At 42.6% G+C, this 21,202-nt stretch overlaps 1 protein-coding gene across 13 annotated transcripts in view; it reads left to right on the top strand.

Annotated features, from left to right (window-relative positions):
* Ttll5 (tubulin tyrosine ligase like 5) overlaps positions 1 to 21,202 on the top strand; it is a 256,731-nt gene that overhangs the window by 107,420 nt on the left and 128,109 nt on the right. For 10 of the 13 annotated variants that reach the window (XM_041658029.1, XM_041658025.1, XM_041658033.1 and 7 more), the window contains one exon: positions 6,150 to 6,334. In XM_041658029.1, the coding sequence (XP_041513963.1) occupies positions 6,150 to 6,334 (185 nt within the window). The remainder of the gene's footprint in view (positions 1 to 6,149; positions 6,335 to 21,202) is intronic. The other 3 variants (XM_041658034.1, XM_041658031.1, XM_041658026.1) reach the window with 1 other exon arrangement.

Genomic DNA, 21,202 nt, shown 5'->3' with positions numbered 1-21,202 from the left:
CCTTACATGTGTTAGGCAAGCACCCTACCAGTGAACTACATCCCCAGCCCAGGTTTAATGACAGCTTTGTTGAGACATAACCCCTACTCAGAAACTTGGCTGTTTCGTATGAATCCAATGGGTTTTGGTACGTTCACAGATACTTACAACCAGCATCACTGCCTAGCTTCAGAACACTTTCTCTTCCCTCAAAGAAACTCCCTATTAGCAGCACCCTCATTACCTCTTCCTCCTAGCCTCTGACAACCACAGGTAGCTTTCTTTTTCTACAGATTTGTTTATTCTGGACATTTCACATAACTAGAATTATACAATAAATGGCCTTTGTGATTGGCTTCTTTCACTTAGTGTCGTGTTTTCCAGGCTCATCTGTTAGAGCATGTGTCACGCTAATGCCTTGTAAACAGCTGGGTGGTGTTCTCGTGTGTGGCTGCAGCGTTTGTTTGTGTGTTTGCCAGGTGGGGGATCTGTTTTTCCCTACTTTGGCCATTATGACCAGTGGTGCTATATGCAGGGTGACAACACTTACACATGGACATCAGTTTTTATTTTCTAGGGTATATAGCAAGAGTAGAATTACTAGGTCATGTGATAAATTTCATGAGTCCTCATTTTGATCAAGCAAGTTCTTGCTAACATTTAATGTTTTTTGATTTTACCTATCATAGAAGGTTTGGGTTAGAATCCATCTGTCTGTCTACCTGTCTATCTATGTATTTTTCTGTTGTGCAGGAGGGTTACGATTGGCATTTCCTTAATGGCTAATGATTTTTCTCATGCCTTTTGAGTATTTGTGTATCTGCATAAGGGAAACGTTTGATTTCTTTGCTAGTTTTTCAGTTGAGGTCTATCTTTATCATTGAGTTGTGCTCTTTATGTATTCTCTATACCAGTCCCCCATCAGGTGAGTGCTTTAGCAATGGTTTCTCCCTGTTTATTGGTTCTTTTCACTTTCTTCAAGCATAGATGTTTTAAGTTTTGATGAAGTCTGATGTCCCTATTTTTTCCTTATGTTGCTTATAGTTTGTATCATATCTGAAAACATTAACCCAAATTTATAAGGATTTTCTCCTATTTTTTTTCTTAGAGTTTCACGTTAGATTCTTATTTTGGAACTTTTGTCCATTTTCAATCGCAGATTGTGTGAGGCAATGTAGGGCTTAACTCCATTCTTCTGTATATGGATATTCATTTTTTCCAGGTCCATTTATGTAAAAATGTTATTTCCCTATGTTGAAAATTTTACCTGCGAATGGAAAGATTTCTTTTAGAGTCTCAGTTCTGTTTCTGTTGATTTTATTTCAGTCTTACACAAGGACCACATTGTCTTTCTGTAGCGTTATATTAAGTTGTGAAATCACCAAGGGTTCTCCCAACTTTATTCTTCTTTCTCAAATCTTTTGAGGCTTTTTTGGGGCTTCTTACATTTTTATGAAAACTGTGGGATTGTCAATTTTTGCATTTTAAAAATTAAGTCTATAAAGATTGTGGTGAATCATTTTGGAGAGTGTTTTAACATTGGTTGAGATTTTAAATAATTTAATAATGCCTGTGTTAAAAATGAGCTATACTTAAGCCACATTTTATAAAAGTGAGCTTATACTAAGCCACTACCTTTAGTCAGGCTTGGTGGTACATGCCTTTAATCCCAGCACTCAAGAGGTAGGAGCACATGAATCTCTGAATTCAAGGCCAGCTTAACCTATGTAGTAAGTTCCAGGCCAGTCCGGACTACATGGTGAAACTTTATCATTAAAAGGGGTGGAGGGTGGGCATCAAGATGTTTCAGTAGGTGAAAGCACTTGCCACCAAGCTGACAGCCTGAGCTCTATCCCTGAGGCCCACCTGGGGGTAAGAAAGAACAAACTGCAATTGTCCTCTGACTGCCCCATACATATGGTGCTGTTTGTGGACATGTGCACCTGCACACACGCACTACATAATAAATGTATAAATGTAATCTTTTTAAAAGATGATTCAAACAGAATACCAAGGTTGTCTCTTGATCATATTTAGGACTGTGCACCCAAGAAATAGAGAAAATATCTACTCAAAAACACATATTTATAAAACTCAGTTATATCCTATATCTTAAGCAAGAAAATAATGATAAGATTTGGAGTCATATAGTATCATTCTTTACCCACATTGCAACTGAGTTAAAGGCCAATAGCAAAGGAATATATAACAAATCTCTGTATATTTCAAAATCAAAAAAGGGAAAAGAAATTTTAATATAAAGAAAATATGCTAGAACTTAATAGTAATGGATAGCTGCATGTCCTGGTGTGTGGAGAAGGAAAACAATGATCTGCATCTAAGGAGAAAGACATAAAGAGCTTGGCCAAAGCTGCACAGTTCAGAAGTAGAATAAAGATACCAAAGCCACTCATGAACTTTGTCTCCTAAAGAAGTTCTGCATTTGGTGAAATAGATGAAGAAAAGAGAAGACAGGAACATAATAGAAGGAATAAAGAAGCAGAAACAGAAAGATGTATAGATGAGATAAAATAGGATATGACCAACAACTGATTCCCCCAAATTGAGATGGACAAACTTCATTAAAGGCATAACGTGTAAAATTGACTCAGATTGATGAAGAAGGCCAGAATAGTCTTGTGAGTATAATTGTTATAGTACTTAAAGCTTTTCTCTGAAAGAAATGATAAGGCCCAGATAGTTTGATAGGTAATTTCTAATGCTTTTTCTTTTTTTTTTTCTTTTTTGGTTTGGATTTTTCGAGACAGCATTGGTCCGTAGCTTTTGATTCCTGTCCTGCAACTAGCTCTTGTAGACCAGGCTGGCCTCGAACTCACAGAGATCCTCCTGCCTCTGCCTCCCGAGTGCTGGGATTAAAGGCGTGCACCACCACCACCCGGCCGAAAAGTAGATAACCCTGGGATTAAACACTGCTAGAGAATAGAAGAATACCCTTTAACCAATTTTGTGTGATTGGATTTGTCTTGAAAACAAAATAAGTTAGTGGTAAGGTTTGAGAGGAAAATTATAAACAGCCTTCATTTGTAAATGTAGATGCAGAAATTCTAATCAAAATAAAGCCAGCCAAAAGTAGCCACATCGGAGAGAATATGCCATAAGCAAGTCTGTCCAAGGATGGGAGTGGTTCAGTTGTAGAAGATGTGGCAGTGGTAAAAGGTGTATCGGAGAGAATATGCCATAAGCAAGTCTGTCCAAGGATGGGAGTGGTTCAGTTGTAGAAGATGTGGCAGTGGTAAAAGGTGTTCCTGACGTCATTGTAAATTCAGGAAAAGACTGGGTAAACTCCACATCATTCATGATGATCCTCTGCACACTGAGAAGAGAAGGTCCCTGTTAGCCAGAGCAGAGGCCATCTGCCCTGTGCCGGCAGATGTGTCTGTCTCAGTGGCAAAATGATGACCGCGCTCCTGTTCTGTTCAGCATTTTACTGGAGGTTAAAACCAGCATAAAAGATTAAAAACTGATAACTAAAATGGAGGCAATAAGATATAGTTGCAGATAATATTCTGTCTACCTACAAAATATAAGACGGTCTCTAGGTGCATTTTAGAAAAGACTTAGCCGCATGATGTTAGACAAGAGTTGTTTGAACTGAAATTTTATGTAATGAAAAGAGAACACAAAGTTGGATGAGTAGTGAAGGAGGAATTGGGAGAGGGTGGGTAAAATCAATGCCATGAAAATATATTGTGTAAAAACTGCAAAGAATCAAAGAAGTTTAAATGTTAGATTTTATTATGTACACTTTATCAGCTGAAAAGCACTGAGTCCCGTTTGTGGTGCTTATGTACTCTTGGGAGTGTGGGCATCCTGTGGGGCAGGCTCAGCCTCCCAGAGGCCACACTCCCACGGTTAGGTTCTTTGATATTGATTATGTATAGCCTTTGAGTCCATTATCTCTAATTGAGCTGTTTATAGAAAGCATCTTGGACATTAGCTACCCTGGGGAACGTTTAGACAATGTTTTCTACAATGTGGAAAATCATCAGAGAAGACCTAAATCAGTGGGTGAATGTTCTGTATGTGGCATAGGAGGCCTCAGGTCACACTCATCAAATTGATTTCTGGTTTCAAAAGTTCAAAAACCTCAGCGAGTATCTTGTTTAACTCAGTAAGCCTATTCCGAAGTGATGAGCAACACTGAGGACCTCTTGGATTCCTTGTTAAGACTCACGTAAAGGTAAAAAGTGTGGTGTCGGCAAAAGCATACAATGACCAAAGGAACCGAGTAGAAAAGTCACACAAGTTGGTAGCCTTGTACATCAGTGGGACAGTGTCTTTCTTATAAACAGTGCTGTGATGAGATCAGACCCCTGCCTCAACCATGCATAAAAATAAATTTCAGTTGTGAATGGTGACACCCACACTTGGGTTGTGTAGGCAGGAGTATCCTGAGTTCAGGAGGCCAGTCTGGGCAATATAATGAGATCCTGTCTCAAAAAACCAAAGCATTTTTCCAGATATAGAACTTAATACTTTAAAAAATTCTTTACAGGTTATTATATGGAAACAAAAGTAAAAACAGAAGCACAACTCTAGTAACTCAAGAAAATACTGTAGAAAAATGATACGGTTATCAGGAAAGCAGTAAAGTCCAACATCATTGTTAACTGGGTAACTGGTTAGCCTCCTAGAGAAAGGAGAATTTGGGATGTTTGACAGTCCGAGTATTAAAGGATGTGTGGGCCAGCAGGAATGTCTGCGTAGGAGGATAGGACATGCCACTCGGATCCTGTCACTTCGGGTTGAAAATACATGGACCCTGTGACCCAGCAGTCCCACCCACCCCTGGGCAGAGGCACAGGAAGACCTCTACTGAAGTATGTGCCTGGGTGCCACTGTGCTGTTTAGAACCACAGTCGGTTCAGAGGAAGTGCTGGACAGAACAGCAAATAAAGTGCATGAATTTGTCCATGCTGGCCAGCGAGGATGCCGCTCATCAGTGCCATGTTAAATGATGAGAGTTAGCACTGGGAAACTACTGTTGGGAGATCCTTTCTATGGAGCCTGAAAATAAGCAAATTATCCAGTATTTATGTATACACATAAAGGAAAACATTCCTACGTATTTAATAAAATTATGTCCAGAAGGAAGAGAATGAATTAAAGGGGGAGAGTAAGGATGGAGAGGAGCAATTGGTTAACTATGCTAGTGGTAGAAACTTCACAGGTGTTCATCATAAGGCGCGTGTAACTTACTCATGCATTGTAAAGCTATCTGTATACACCAGTTAATACAGTAAATAGGAAAAGGCGTTTTAGGCGTTTAGACGCTACTCTAAATTAATTAATTAATTAAATAATAATTAATTAATTAAATAATATAATTAATTATTATTAATAATAATTAATAATATTACTGTATTAACATTGTGTCTATAGAATGATAATGCATTGTAAAAGGGCAGAGGGGGCCTGGTGGGTATGGCTCAGTAGTAGATAGAATGAGATTCCAGCTCCACCCCCAGCACCACAAAGAGACATAAGTAAGTGGATAGAACAGGAAAACATGTAGTATTTCCACTTTTGTGACTCAAAACTGATCTTTCAGTGAGATATTTTATAATCTGAAAAAAACCTTGAACCTTGATTTTATTGTGAACAAATAGTTGAAAGAAACTTGAACTCTGAGAGGACCGTAACTCATGAATACAAGACTACTATTCTTTACACTTGCTTAGATTCTCTTTCCTACCTGCTTCCCTTTGGCGCCCTGTAAGAATGTGAGTGCTGTTACCATGGCTGCCACAGACTGACGTGGGTATTTATGTAATAAAGCAAAACAAGAAGCAGAATTTCGAGGTCTGGGTTCTCTTTTGTTCCTGCTGATGCTGAGGTTAGATCCCAGTGCCATGTGGTTGCTTGCTGCTCAGCTGTCCCCAGTTAATCCTAACACTGGCTCTTCTCATCTCCTAGTGAGAACATTCTCTGTAAGCCAACACACACCAGTACACACGTGATAATCTGGCTGTAGGAAGACTTTCTAGGGCATGGTAAGGGTTTTCCCTATTTTTACCATTCCGAGGTCATCTTTGGCCTTCACGTTGTCAGAACTCCCTGAGTGTCTGTCAACTGATACTTGTTTGCCCTTATTCTCCTTTTATTCGGGACATGATTTCTAAGTAGGTGAGAACTCTTTTCTTTTTCAGCAGGTTCATGCCATCCTCATAAGCATCATTCAGGAATAGCCAAAACTCAAAAAGAGGTTGAAGATGGTTCATTCAACAGAAGGTACAACCAAAGCCTGGTTATGGCCGAACTCCAGCGGCTAGCAGAGAAGCAGGCAGCCAGGCAGTATTCTCCAGCTACTCACATCAACCTCCTCACCCAGCAGGTAGGGGCAGACCAGGCTGGGCTCTTTGGGCCTGGGAGTGGGTGTGACGGGGTGGGTGTACCATCCTTCCCTAGCTCAGCTGGTTCCTGTGTGTTTGTGGTCTGAATTGCTTCTCCTTAACTGTGAAGAAAATGACTCTCACAGGCATTGCAAAGTTAAATCTGTTACTGGCTCTTATGATACACAGTACTGCATAGGTAGCATCTAAATTTCAACTGTAAATACATATATATATGTGTATATATACATATATATGTGTGTATATATATACATATATATACATATATATATTTTAATTCAATTATATATTCATATTATATTCAATTATATATGAATAATATATAATTCAATATGAATAAATATATAATTCAATTATATATTTAATTCATATATATATATATATATATAGAGAGAGAGAGAGAGTGCGCCTGTTTGCACCCATCATTAGTGTTTGTGGAAGTGAGAGGACTATTGCAGGGGTCTGTTATTTTTTTTCTACCATATGGCTTCCAGAGATTAAACTCAGGTCATCAGGCATGGCGAACAAGTGCCTTTATTTACTGAGTCACCTTCTCAGCCCAGGAGCCGTTAAATTAACTTTTCCATTCTTAAAAATTTCCAGTGAGTTTTATAGATCTTTTTTATCAGAGTCTCATAACATTTTCTTCTTCACCCTGTTCTCCTTCTGTTTAGTTCGTGATCTGAGAATATTTCATATCTAATGATCATTGACATTGACACAGATATGGCAGAAATAGACATGACGGCCCTGACTCTAGGATGTGTGTGTGTGTGTGTGTGTGTGTGTGTGTGTGTGTGCGGTACATGGCACTTTTATGACCTTTGGGTTTTCTTTGTTCTCTCTTCTGGTAGTCTTCATGGGATTGAATTAAAAGTAGAAACCTTCTTCCTTAATGCTAAATGGAATCAAACCTTCTAAATGAGGTACTGATAATAATCCCGTGATATTTACTATGTGGTTATATTTTTTTTATTTCTGTTGTATTAAGATTTTTAATTGATTGTTGTAGCGATGATTAAATCTGGGGAGTAGAGGTGAAAATTGCTTCAAGTACATGTGAAAGTAGGAAACACACCTCTCTCTTATGGTACCCTAGTTCTCTGTTAAAAAAAATATATATTAGAGCAAAGAAAGATAAGCCTCACGTGGACTTGGCTTTCCCCCGCCCTCATCTCAGCATAGCAGGCAGTAATCACTTTCCCTTTCAGCCCCTAGGAGTTTGAAACAAACAGGTGGGGAGACGGAAGCTGTCGTTGGAAGCAAAGATATGACAAGGCGGCAGTGAGACTGGAAGGGGACTGGACAGTTAGATATCAGCCGTAGGTGAATGGGAATAGGCATGGCCATAGGAGAGAGAGGAAATTTGAAAATGTCCACTGTTCTTAGGAAAAGTGAAGATTGTTGGTCAGGAGCTGGCATTTTGGCTTCCAGTTAAGTGATCTAGGAGCATCAGGAAATTAAATTATTATCAGTATTAGTTGATATTAGTATTATATTTTTGATTTCTATCATTGGCTATGTTGCAGAGCCCAGTAACTTCTAAGATCCTGATCCTATAGGAATCAGTTTCCATACCCTCACTGGGAAGCTAACCCTTCGGTCTTTCTCATCTGTAATGAATCTGTGTGCCTGTGCCCCGCAAGCCCATCAGCTCCTGTTTGTGAGAATCAGAACCTGCCATTAGATGTCAGCCTTAACTTTCAGCGTTTCTGCAGTAGGGTTCCGAGGGAGGTGCTGTACTGTGCGAAATCCAGGGTGGAGCACCTAGGAAGGGCGGATTAGCCAGCCCAAGACTTGTGTCCTTCTGTACTGATTGCCTGCCCGATCTTGAGCACTTTATTTCTCAGCCTCTGCGATGTGTTTATTGAGGGGAAAACACAGCCAGATGATAAAGATGGGGTGTGAAAGCCTCTTTGCAAAGTCTTGATGCCATATACTGGGGAAATACTGTTATTTTGGTCCTTTAGGCTTTTGGAGTCCATTGTCTCTAATGCGATGACAGTGAGTTGTCAGAAAAATGCATTTTGTTAGAGAAAAACTCGGTTGTTACTCAGCCATTTCCTGTCTGTGAATACAGTTACTTATTTTGTAATTTGGAAACTTCTGGTTTCTTTTCTGCTCCTTAATAACTAATAATGCATTGTAGTGGACTTTGACGTTTGTTCTCTAGCTGCTTTTTCTTTTATGCTGTGTTAAAAAGGAAAGCTGCTTCCATCTCTTACCTGAACTGAGTGATAGATGCCCGTGGCTTCCTGGAGGGAAGGACAGGAGCTCTGGACGTTCTCCGTGCTCGCACCTAGGAACTAACTGCAGCCGTCAGCACAAGCAGCTTTGTGTCCATAAGCCGCGGGTGCTTGGTTTCCTCTGACTCCATACTTCCTTCTTCCTCAGTTCCCAATTCAATTCCGTATCTGTGCTTTCTGATACGGATATCAGAAAGTGGGTGCCTAGTGGATAGCTCCCTCCTCATAAGATTAATTCTGGATATATTAATGCTGTTGCTTTATTGTGGTAGAATTAATTATTTTGTTTTCCTACTAATTCCCTCTTTGTGCTTTCCTTATCTTTATTTCTCTTTTTCTTGAGTGGCATGTCTAATTTATTTTCATCCAGTCTATATTAAAGGCTATGAATTTTCCTCTGAGCATTGCTTTAGTTATATCCTGTAAACTATTATCTAAATTGTTTTGTAGGCAAGAAGTTAAGAGACTTCATTGGACAAGGAAAGCAGATTTTAAATTATCTGTATATAGTGAAAATTTATATAAAATTAAATTATAGAGTATTTCTGAGAAATTTTATTTTTTAATTTTTACTAATAAAAATTTAATTACTTTAGGTTGTTAATTTATTTTTCAAAATAATCTTTTCTCATTTTACATGCAAATCCCAGTTTTCTCTCCCTCTCCTCTTCCTGCTTTCTCGACTTCCCACCTACCCCACTCCCATCCACTCCTCAGAGAGAATAAGGCTTCCCATGGGAGTCAAGGAAGTCTGGCGCATCACTCTGAGGCAGGACCAAGGCCTTCCTCCCTATAACTAGACTGAGTAAGGTGTCCCTCCAAAGAGGATGGACTCCAAAAAGCCAGTTCAAGCACAAGGGATAAGTCCTGGTTCCACTGCCAGTAGCCCTACAGACTGCCTCAGCCACACAACTGCCATTCACATTCACAGAGCCTAGTTTGGCCTATGCAGGTTCCCGTTCTGTCAGTCTGGAGTCAGTGAGCTCCCACTATAGTGTTCAAGTCAAGTGTTTCTGTGGATATCCCATCATGGTCCTGACTTTTTTGCTCATATTATCGCTCCTCCCTCTCTTTGACTGGACTCTGGGAGCTTGGTCCAGTGCTGACCGTGGATCTCTGCATCTGGTTCCATCAGTTGCTGGATGAAGGTTCTATGATGACGATTAAGGTAGTCATCAGTCTGATTACAGGGGAAGGCCAATTCCGGTACTCTCTCCACTATTGCTTCAATCAAGAAATCTCTTTTCTTGCTCTCCCTCTCTGTCCTTTCCACATCTTGGCCATCCCGTTCCTTCATGTTTTCCTCCCCAGAGAAGAAGAGAAAAAAACATTTTATTTTTATCTGTAATTTCAACTACTTGTCCTGTTAGTCAGTGGCATTTTCTATAATCACAACAAAATACAAAGCATCCCATCAATGGTGTGACATCTCTCTGACTGAGAACTAACTCATAGTCCTATAAGAGTGACAGCCACTCAAACAATACTGATAGCCAGGAGCACACCAGAGATTTTCTCGGGGAATGTCAAAACTACTTAAAGGGCAACCCAGCTTGCCGGTGGGTAGTAGAAAGAAGGCCAAAGCAGTCTTCTTAGAAGCGCTCATTTGCAGGTCCATCACAAGAAGGGCAGAATGAGCTTCCTGGCACCCTGGCGTACATGTCTGTGGGGCAGCAGGTAGAATGGTGAGTCGGACTTGGGGAGTCAGCTCTGGGCACTTGACCTGAAGCCAAAAGCAAAGCCCTGCAGGCTTCCAGGCCTTCAGAGGGGCTGGTTGAGCCTCTTGTAGGTGATGAGAAACCACCCAGACACAGGTGCTTGAGCGAGAAGCGGGGGAGCTGCAGGCAGAGGCAGTGCTGCCCCTTTCTCCTCTGTTTTCTAGTGAAAATGCTAAGGGATCATAAGCTTGCCAAAGACAGTTCTTCTTAACTACCCACAAGTGATGAAAAGGGACTTAGAATTTATATTAGAGCCTACATTTCTAAGGAATTTGTGTAGCTAAAAGCAGAAGCTAATTTCTCTGAAATTTTTTTTTTATCTTTTCTGCTGTTGTGCAGCTCTGTTTAAGTCCTAGAATAAGAATAGCAGACATTCTCCACCACATGAACAGTGGCCCCTTAAACAATCAGGAAAACGTCTAATCCAGCCTGCTTGTTTTCGGAGGTATGCATTGAATCACAATGCGCAGAGAACGTTTTATACCTGTTGTTGTGGGTGCATGTGTACCTCACAGATGCTGTTTAAGGAGCCATCTTCGGGGATGGGCTCTTTTAGTGACTGAGGTGTGGGTTCCTTACAGCAGTGTTAAGAAGCATCTGCACCACAGCTTAGGGGTGAGATCTCTCTCTGCCTCAGTCCGGGCTGCAAGGGAGGGCAGATGAGCAAAGACAGGGCCCTTTGTGGTCATTGCTGGTACAGAAGAATGTGGTGAAGGAGCCCAGCCTGTGGTGAGGAGCAGGAGGCAGGGCTGTCGAGGAGCTCTGGCCCTCTCTGGCCAGCGAGTTTGAGATTTCAGGGCCCAGCTATCATTAGGAGCAGCTCCTGCTCTCCCAGCCTGGGAATTTAATCAAAGGGATAGCAACAGACCACCCAGGCAGGGCCCCACCACGAACCCGTGTGCCGTGTCAGTCTGCCCCCCAGCCAGCCGTGCAGAGACGTGGCCAGGCCTCCTGAAATGTGCTGACAGACACAGAGAGGGGGAGACGCTTTGTGCTCTTGAGATTTTTCATTCTGATGGGGAGCGGAGCAGAAAACCACTCGGTTCTTTCATTTCCGCTGCTCTGAGACTTCCCAGCCTAACCGTGGGGAAGGCATAGAAAGCAGCAGAATGTTTGGGCTGCAGCGGTTGTGCTTCACTCTTCCTCTGGATCCAGAGGGCTCTGGGTCATGCTGTCTGTTTCGGGAGCTCCTAGAAAGGTCCCCAGTGGACCTTGACTCAGTCTCAGAGGTTCCAGTTTGAGAGTCAGTGCTGCCTCCTGGCATTGGGTGCTAGCGTCCTGTCTGCAAATTACAGGCGGCAGGACTTGGCCCTGGAAGCTTTCTTTCTCCTTCTGAGCTCATCTGAACACATGAACTGCTGTGCACTTTAGCTCTGGTCTGCGACTGTTGACTGTTTCCTTTGACTCTGTAGTCTTTGTTGATAGAAAATATACTCTTTAGTACCACATTTGCCGCCTGTTCCTGTTTCTAGAAAGACAACAAGGTTGATAGGGGAACCTTAGTTCTTAGACCTGGGAAGTTACTTGCCCTGTCTGGTTGTGTTTACCTCATCTAAAAAAAAAAAAAAAGAGCAGAGGTAGAAGATTTTCCTTCAGACACAGGCCTGGAGGTCCTGACCTGGGTCTGTCCTGAAAAACCTCTCCCTTGAGACTAACTTTCATGGAACCAAAAGACCTGGTGCAAGCTTCCAAGGAGGGGTGACCAACAGTCATACCCAGCTATGATGCTGTATGTAAGCCACAGCAACCACCAGCATGGCACAGTAATCCTAAGGGGTCAGTAGTAGCATGGTGTACTGTGGCCGTAACCAACAGCTCTCAAACTGGACTTAAGACCTGCTTAGCAAGAGGGAGCTCATGCTTGGAACTGGAAACCTAGCCAACTCTCTCAGGCTAGTGAAGTCATGGATCTCGGAAGAGAACCTACAACTGCCACTTTACTAAAAGAGCTTAATCCCTAACTACACTCTAAATATTTGTCCTCTTACCCACAGATAAATGTAGTCCTTACTCCTCACCAAGGACACTTCTCTTTGCAACAGACAGAGACCATTACAGAAAACCACAACCTATCCTAACGCAGAGTGGTGGAGCCCAGTCCTGCCTGATACATCTACAACACAATTCCTGCTCCTAAGGCTTCAGATCACTGCAGAAGGGGTGGCAGAACTCAGATTCTAAGAGCCAGAGGAACAGGCTTTGTTGTATGGTTGTATTGTATGGCAATGTCAGAAGCTACACCCATGGAGTCTTCCAATATGGCTGCCTAAGCATGAGCTGAGTAAGGAAGACACCAGTAGACATGCTGATGTGTAGGGGAAGCTCATGAAGCCGCAGCCCTACACAGAAAGCACAGACAGCTGAGGGGTGCTGAATGAGGAGTGTGAGGTGGTCCTGGGCTCTGTCCCCTTCATGCTGTGGCTGTCTTTTTCAGTGAACCTTTCCTTGGGGGAAATCCCCCTACACACACACAGCTTTATCTGGTACCTCTGTGGATTTCTCCCAGTATGCATCATTTTTTTTAACTTTTTTTTTTTTTTGGTATGAGGGTTCTGTCTGCATGTATGCCTACATGCCAGAAGAGGGCATCAGATTCCACTGTAGATGGCTGTGAGCCACCATGTGGTTGCTGGGAATTGAACTTAGGACCTCTAGAAGAGCAGCCAGTCTTCTTAACCTGAGCTCTCCAGACCTCCAATATGCATTCTAACCTTAAACTTTTGTGCTGAGTTTGAGGTCCAAATATTCAACTGCCTTCTAGCCATTTCCGCTTGACTATCTTGCCAGCATCCAGACATTTGAACATGTTCAGAAGTACGCAGGAAGACTCCTCCATTCAGTGGATCTGAAAGCTGTTGGCTTTCCCCCTTCTTTTTGTTTCTGCCTTGGTGTATTGACACCCCTGACACTGAAACTCGAGTGTGGAAGCCTGGCTTATTGGCACCTCCATTTCCATCTTCCCTGCACCAAGCTATTGCCAAGTCTTGTCATTCTGACTCCAGTGTCTTTGCTCTGCATCTTCTCTAAGTTACATCACTGCTCTGCCAAAGGCCTCCATTATCTCTCGGGTGGACGGCCACGGGTACCTCTTAAACGATCTCCTGGCAGTGTCCTCCTGCTTATCCTCATCGTTAAAGACCTCTTGTTATGTTAAATCACATGTCTGATCCTAGTGTTCTCTGCTCTTAGAATCTCTGTGATGTAAAACCAAACTACATGCTACCCGTGGTCTTCCTGAGAGTCTAGCTGCAGCACACTGTGCCTGTCTGCTTTCCAGCGTGCAGGGTTTTGCATAGCTCTGCTAGGATTTCTGCTAATCTGTATGCCTTAATATATGCCATCTTCTCGGGAGAAATGACTCTTAGTCACCATGTCTGACCTATACCTCTGCATGAATCCCATTGGTGTGCTAAGTCTGCCGTCTAATTGTGTATCTACATAACTCTCTCCTTTAACAGACATTGAGCTCCTTAAGCTTGGTGTCCCATGATGCCTCATTCCTGACTCAGGGACTGGCCTCTGTGTCTGTGTGTTCTCTGGGGTCAGTATAGTAAATTCTGAAAAGCCTGCATCTGTTCTGAACATGTACAGACCTTTCCCCTAAACAACTAAGTACAACAAAGTTTTACATAGCCTTTACGTCATATAAGTAATCTATCTCAGGTGCTTTTTTGAGAGGGCATATGGACACTATTTTTAAATGTAGTTATATTTTACATAAGAAACTTGATCATCTGTAGATTAGATTGTTTGTTTGAGACAGGGGTTTCTCAGTGTAACAGTTCTAGCTGTCCTGAAACTAACTGTTGTAGACCAGGCTGGCTTCAAACTCACACACATCCACCTGCCTCTGCCTCCCAGGTGCTGGGATTAGATTTCTATATCTTTAAAAGGCCCTACAAAGCCATACTTTGGGGATGCTGAGGGACAACGATATTTAATAAATGTGTTCACTCTTTGTTACTACTACTACTACTACCACTACTACTACTACTACTACTACTACTACTACTACTACTACATGGTGTTGGAGATTGAATGCAGGGTCTTGTGCATACTAGTAAAGAACTCAGCTGCTGATCCACAGCCCCAGTCCTTAAATGTGTTCATTCATTGGACGATAAGATCCTTGAAGACCAGACTGTGTCCAGTTTTTACCATCCACCCCCAGTGTTCTCTAAAGCATACATCCGGATATAGTTTTTAATAAACCAATGAAGAGCACCTGCCACCACAACAGAAGTCTTCCCATCGTGGTCATGCCTTCAGCCTGTCACCAGCCTCTCTTTAAAGCAGGTGGATGATAGTCATTTTGCATCACTTGCCTCTGACTGTAAACCACATAATGGCAGTTCTTTCTAACCCATCACTTAGTGCGGGATCTGTACTTTTTACGTGCTTGCTAGAGGGGAAAGAACTTCTCTTCTGTATGCTCTTGGGTTTTGTGCTGTCTTTTAAGACTAATACTTGCTTTTCCATTCCTTTTCAATGATTGTAGCACACCTGCCCTACACACCAAATCAGCCGACATTAATCACATTCCTACTTTGTCCTAGGCAGTATGTTAATGGCAGTTTGTGTTCATTATCGCTTCCATTTTAGGAGCGAGGAAAGTGCTTTTCCCATTATTATTTTTTTTTTAACTTTTGAAGATGAAGATACACAAGCTAGTAGGATGAGTGACTGCTAAGGTCACACACTGGAAAGTCACCGTACCAGGACTCAATCTCTGATCTCTGCAACTCTGTGTGTTTTGTCTTAGTGGTCACTGCCTCTTTTTCCTCTGAGTCAGAACTCAGATGGACTAACATGGCTGAGCATTGCATTGCCCCGCTGTTCTGTGCCACCACTGCAGAACTGTCACTACACCTTTGCTCCTGCAAAGACAGGACACCGGAATAAACATCTCCTTTAGTGATTGCAAGCGCTCTCTCCTCCATGATGCAAGTTGAGAGTCGTATGCTCTATCACGATGATTGACTAGTTATTGAATTGGTCCTCATCGGATTATTCTGTAGGGTGGCCAGTGCTTTCTTTTTAGTGGAGGAGGGGAGCCAATCCTGCCTTGGCAATCCCTTGCTCATATGTGTAAGTCTACTTATCAGGCGAGTGGTAGCCCCCAGCTCACAAAAACAGAATACATACATTGGAAAAAAGAGAGCTGGCCATTTTCTCAGGCCGGCTTCCCATGAATATCTGGCAGACTTTGATCTGGAGCTCTTACTATTGTTTGGAACTATGCGTGTAAGGGTGTTCTGTAGACTGTGACGTTTAAAAGAGGGAGGCAGTTGCCAGGAAGCTTCAGATCTGACACATCAGTGCTTCAGAATTCTTCACACTTCCCAACCCCCTTTAGAGTATGATTAACATGGTAGCTCTTATCTCCTGGTGATTGGAGTATAAACTTGCGGTTCATTTTATCAGCATCCAGGAATTAAAAAAGGAATTTAAACTGCCCGAAAACATGTGTTTGTTGCTTACTGGAGCTAGCGATTTAATAACTACTCATGAGGTGTCTTTGGAGGAGTGTTCAAAGTATAATTGCTTAAGGGTGGCTTTTTCTATGTCCTTGAAAAAATACGTTCTTCACTTTGCTCCAGTGTCGCCACCTTGCAAGGAGTGCATACCTACCTCTGTGTGCTCGTCTGGAACAGAGATGATGTGTCCTGTTCAGGGATTGCCTTTTGTTCTAGGGACACACGTGAGAGGGAGGAAGGGAGAGAGCCACCCCATACGCCCCCTCAGATCCCTCAGATCTCCACAGCTGGGAGAGGGACAGTTTTCAGAGCACCCACCTGGTCCACTTGTGTTGTGGTGGGGTTTCCTCTGTGAACACAGCAGAGGATCATTCTCTAGTACAGTGTGAACACAGCAGAGCATCATTCTCTAGTACAGTGTGAACACAGAAAAGCATCATTCTCTAGTACAGTGTGAACACAGCAGAGCATCATTCTCTAGTACAGTGTGAACACAGAAAAGCATCATTCTCTAGTACAGTGTGAACACAGCAGAGCATCATTCTCTAGTACAGTGTGAACACAGAAAAGCATCATTCTCTAGTAGTGTGAACACTGCAGAGCATCATTCTCTAGTACAGTGTGAACACAGCAGAGCATCATTCTCTAGTACAGTGTGAACACAGCAGAGCATCATTCTCTAGTAGTGTGAACACAGCAGAGGATCATTCTCTAGTACAGTGTGAACGCAGCTCTAGACAAGTCCATGTACCTTTCAGTTCACATGATCCATTTGAGAATCAAATCAGAGATGTGTTCTTCTCCTGAAAAAGAAGAAAAGTGCACACATACAGACTTGTGTTCAGTTCTAAAGTGTGCATAGACGTCCCCCCCACAGGCTCCCTCTTGATATCCATGGACACTTGGTCTCCAGGTTTAGAGATCTTGAAAGCTTTGAGATAGTTTGCAACCATTTGTTATCGATAATTTGATCCAAATCCAAATCTCTCACCATCTTGGCTACATACATACATGAATATTTCAGTAACACTCTGCATTAGGTTGTCGTCTCCATAGAGGCAAGGACTACTACTTTCATCCGCCTTCCTCCATGCTGAGAAGAATGGCAAATCCCGAAAAGTAGTAAATATTTGTGTGAATTAATGAAATCATTTTGTGTAACAGTCCTCTAGATCTTATTAGAAAAGAAATCTAAGATTTGGGGTCATGCCGCGATAAGATTGAATAGTGATAAGAATGTTACACCTGGCTGGGCGGTGGTGGTGCACACCTTTAATCTCAGCTCTCAGGAACCAGAAGCAGATGAATCTCCTGAGTTTGAGGCCAGCCTGGTCTACAAAGTGAGTTCCAGGACATCCAGGTCTACACAGAGAAACCCTGTCTCAAAAAACCAAAAGAGGGAAAACAAGAATGCTACACCTGAATGCTGTGCCATCGTTACCCATCTGTTTCCATCTCCATCTTGATAAATAAATAATAAGGTGCATGAACCTTGCCTGTTAAGCCCGAGGTTTGTCGCCATGAATCACGACTGCTTTCCTAGCCCTTTGCCATCTCGGTACCATGGTGGAGTCATGCAGTATAGCCATTACGCTGAGAAGGGAACACAATCTGAGTGCCAGAGCTATTATTTTACCCATTTGAGAACCTTGCCTCGGGCTTCGAGACCAGGCAGACATCATCTCTAAAATTATGCTAGGCACCAGCCAGAGCAATACTTAGCTCTCACTCTAATCACTGCCTATTTTATTTCCTTTAATTCCAAAGCAATCACTCCCTTGTGGTCTGTGCAGAAAGAGGTAATATGGAACCTCTAATTTCCTTGCTAGCCTTCTAGTGACATTTGCCGCCCCACTACTTACTGCTAACTGAAGAGACGGAGTGGAGGGGGACAGAGACACAGGAGATAGACCCGAGCCTTTGCCAAGACTGTTTGTTGAATTTCTTTGGATGAAGTCCACTTTGTTTACTATTACAGTTGGTCTTCTGTATCCGAAGATTCCATGTCTCTGTATTCAACTAACCACAAATTTAAAATATTTAGGAAGTGTCTGTGCTGAGCATGTGCAGACATTTCCTTGTCAGTGTTTCCTAAACAATACGGCATATGCGGGCTGATTTGGGATCATGCAGAAATGATTCTGTAGAAGTCTCTAGGAAACAGCTTGGTATTGGCATAAAAACAGAGAAGTCGACCAATGGAATCGAATAGAAGGCCCTGACATTAACCCACAAACCAATGAACACCTGATTTTCGATAAAGGAGCTAAAAGTATACAATGGAAAAAAGAGAGCATCTTCAACAAATTGTGCTGGCAAAACTGGATGTCAACCTGTAGAAGAATGAAAATAGATCCATCTCTATCACCATGCACAAAACTCAAGTCCAAATGGATTAAAGACCACAATATCAGTCCGAACACACTGAACCTGATAGAAGAAAAAGTGGGAAGTACTCTACAACACATGGGCACAGGAGACCACTTCCTATGTATAACCCCAGCAGCATAGACATTAAGGGCCTCATTGAATAAATGGGACCTCCTGAGACTGAGAAGCTTCTGTAAAGCAAAGGACACTGTCGCTAAGACACAAAGACAACCCACTGACTGGTAGAAGATCTTCACCAACCCCGCAACGGACAAAGGTCGGATCTCCAAAATATATAAAGAACTCAAGAAACTAGACCATGAAAGGCTAATCAACCCAATTATAAAATGAGGCATTGAGCTGAACAGAGAATTCTCAACAGAAGAACTTCAAATGGCCAAAAGACACTTAAGGTCATGTTCAACTTCCTTAGCAATCAGGGAAATGCAAATCAAGACAACTTTAAGATAACATCTTATACCTGTCAGAATGGCTAAAATAAAAAACACCAATGATAGCCTTTGCTGGAGAGGTTGTGGAGAAAGGGATACACTCATCCATTGCTGGTGGGAATGCAAACTCGTGCAACCACTCTGGAAAGCAGTGTGGCGGTTTCTCAGGAAATTCGGGATCAGCCTACCCCTGGTTCCAGCAATACCACTCTTGGGAATATACCCAAGAGAGGCCTTATCATACAACAAAAGTATATGCTCAACTATGTTCATAACAGCATTGTTTGTAATAGCCAGAACCTGGAAACAACCTAGATGCCCTTCAATGGAAGAATGGATGAAGAAAGTATGGAATATATACATATTAGAGTATTACTCAGCAGTAAAAAACAAGGACTTCTTGAATTTTGCATGCAAATGGATAGAAATAGAAAACACTATCCTGGGTGAGGTAAGCCAGACCCAAAAAGAGGAACATGGGATGTACTCGCTCATATTTGGTTTCTAGCCATAAATAAAGGACATTGAGCTTATAATTCGCGATCCTAGAGAAACTAAATAAGGAGAACCCAAAGACAAACATATAGGCATCCTCCTGAATATTAACCTTCATCAGGCGATGAAAGGAGACAGAAACACCCACATTGGAGCACAGGACAGAAATCTCAAGGTCCAAATCAGGAGCAGAAGGAGAGAGAGCACGAGCAAGGAACTTAGGACAGCAAGGGGTGCACCCACACACTGAGACAATGGGGATGTTCTATCGGGAATTCACCAAGGCCACCTGGCCTGGGTCTGAAAAAGCATGGGATAAAACCAGACTAGCTGAACATAGCGGACAATGAGGACTACTGAGAACTCAAGAACAATGGCAATGGGTTTTTGATCCTACTGTACCTACTGGCTTTGTGGGAGCCTAGGCAGTTTGGATGCTCACCTTACTAGACCTGGATGGAGGTGGGTGGTCCTTGGACTTCCCACAGGTCAGGGAACCCTGATAGCTCTTTGGGCTGACGAGGGAGGGGGACTTGACTGGGAGAGGGGGAGGGAAATGGGAGGCGGTGGCGGGGAAGAGACAGAAATCTTTAATAAATAAATAAATTTAAAAAAATGAAAATAAAAAAAGAAGTGTCTAGGAGAATGTGTACATTGTATTCCGATGTGATACTGTTGTGGGGAAGGGGATGCTCAGGAGTGAACGAGGACTCAGAGTAGGTTGATACTCTCACCCCAGCCCTCTACCACTTTTCCAAAGGGATTTGAACATCCTCTAGCTTTGCTATCTAGGGGTTGTGGAACCAGTCCTCAACAGATACCAGGAGAAGATAAGTGCTCTGTGGATGTAACCCATATAAAAATTTGTAAGGTAAAATAGAAAATTAATTTGTACTTAATAATATAAGCATGGCATGAAGCTACGTCTGTTTACTACTCATGCCCCCGCCCCCAGCAGCAATGAGAAGCCTCGGTGTTGTGCTGAGAAAGATCAAGCGTAAGGCCTTCTTTACACAGACTCAACCATGCCCTGGTCTGAGGTCAGCCTTAGCTATCACCATATAGGCGAACTACTCATGACACAAGTATCCGCTGTAGGGGGAGAGTGCTCTGTCTTTAAGGGATGATGGTTTGTTATGTGGAACATGGATGCATAAAAGCAGATGCTGCCTGTGGCCTCTCTGATGGAGGATTTGAGAGGATACATGCAACACTTTGTATCTGTTAACCTGTGCTGTCTTTTCAAGTATTTACCAAGAGCCTTACTGTTTCTAAGAGTCAGTGTTTGGACTTAGTTTTCCACAATAAAGCCGGAGGTCGTGGCACACATGAATCCTAAAAGCTGAGCAGTGGTAGACTGGAATGGTGGCTGGAATGTAGCCTTCACCACCTTCAGATTCAAGAGATGTCCAGCGAGGATCTTTGAGGAAAATCCTTTTGGTAATTACTATAAAATTCCACAGTAAATCATTAGCTTTGGTGACTAGAGCCAAGCAGTGTGTGTGTGTGTGTGTGTGTGTGTGTGTGTGTGTGTGTATACATCTTTGCCTATTGGGCTGAAGCCCCAGCATCTAGCTGGTCTCCTGTCCACTTCCTTATTGGCCTTGCCCTTTCTTGACTTTTAAACCAGTTTATTGTTAAAGAGAGGCCTCATGGAGTAAATCTGAGGAGAGACACATTTCCCTGTGGTCCTTGAACAAAACTGGCCTCAGTCACCCTCTTTAAACGCACCCCCTGCCCTTTGTGTGGCAGGGCAGGGTGGTGGGGGCATTGAGACTGTCTCTTTATGTAGTCATGGCTGTCCTAGAACTTGTTATGTAGACCTGGCAGGCATGTGGCCTTAATGTCACAAAGATCCATGCCTACCTCTGCCTCCGGAGTACAAGGGTCAAAGGCATGTGCCACCCTTCAATCTTCCCTTTTTAAATGGTAGAAAGCTCTATCTCGCCTCTCCAACACTTTGGGAGAATAGCATCCCACAGAAAACAGATTCTATAGACAAGTGTGAACAACAGATACATGAACTTTTGAACACTTCCATGGTCAGATTACAAACCCAGCACCAAGGCCTGCCTAGGTGCAAGGGACAAA

This window comes from Microtus oregoni, unplaced genomic scaffold, assembly GCF_018167655.1.
Source record: "Microtus oregoni isolate MIOR12 unplaced genomic scaffold, Mior012 000009F_ref0000495, whole genome shotgun sequence".
NCBI classification, from domain to species: Eukaryota; Metazoa; Chordata; class Mammalia; order Rodentia; family Cricetidae; genus Microtus; species Microtus oregoni.
The sequence above is the reverse complement of the archived record's forward strand: the minus strand, read 5'-3'. Positions and strand labels throughout refer to the sequence as shown.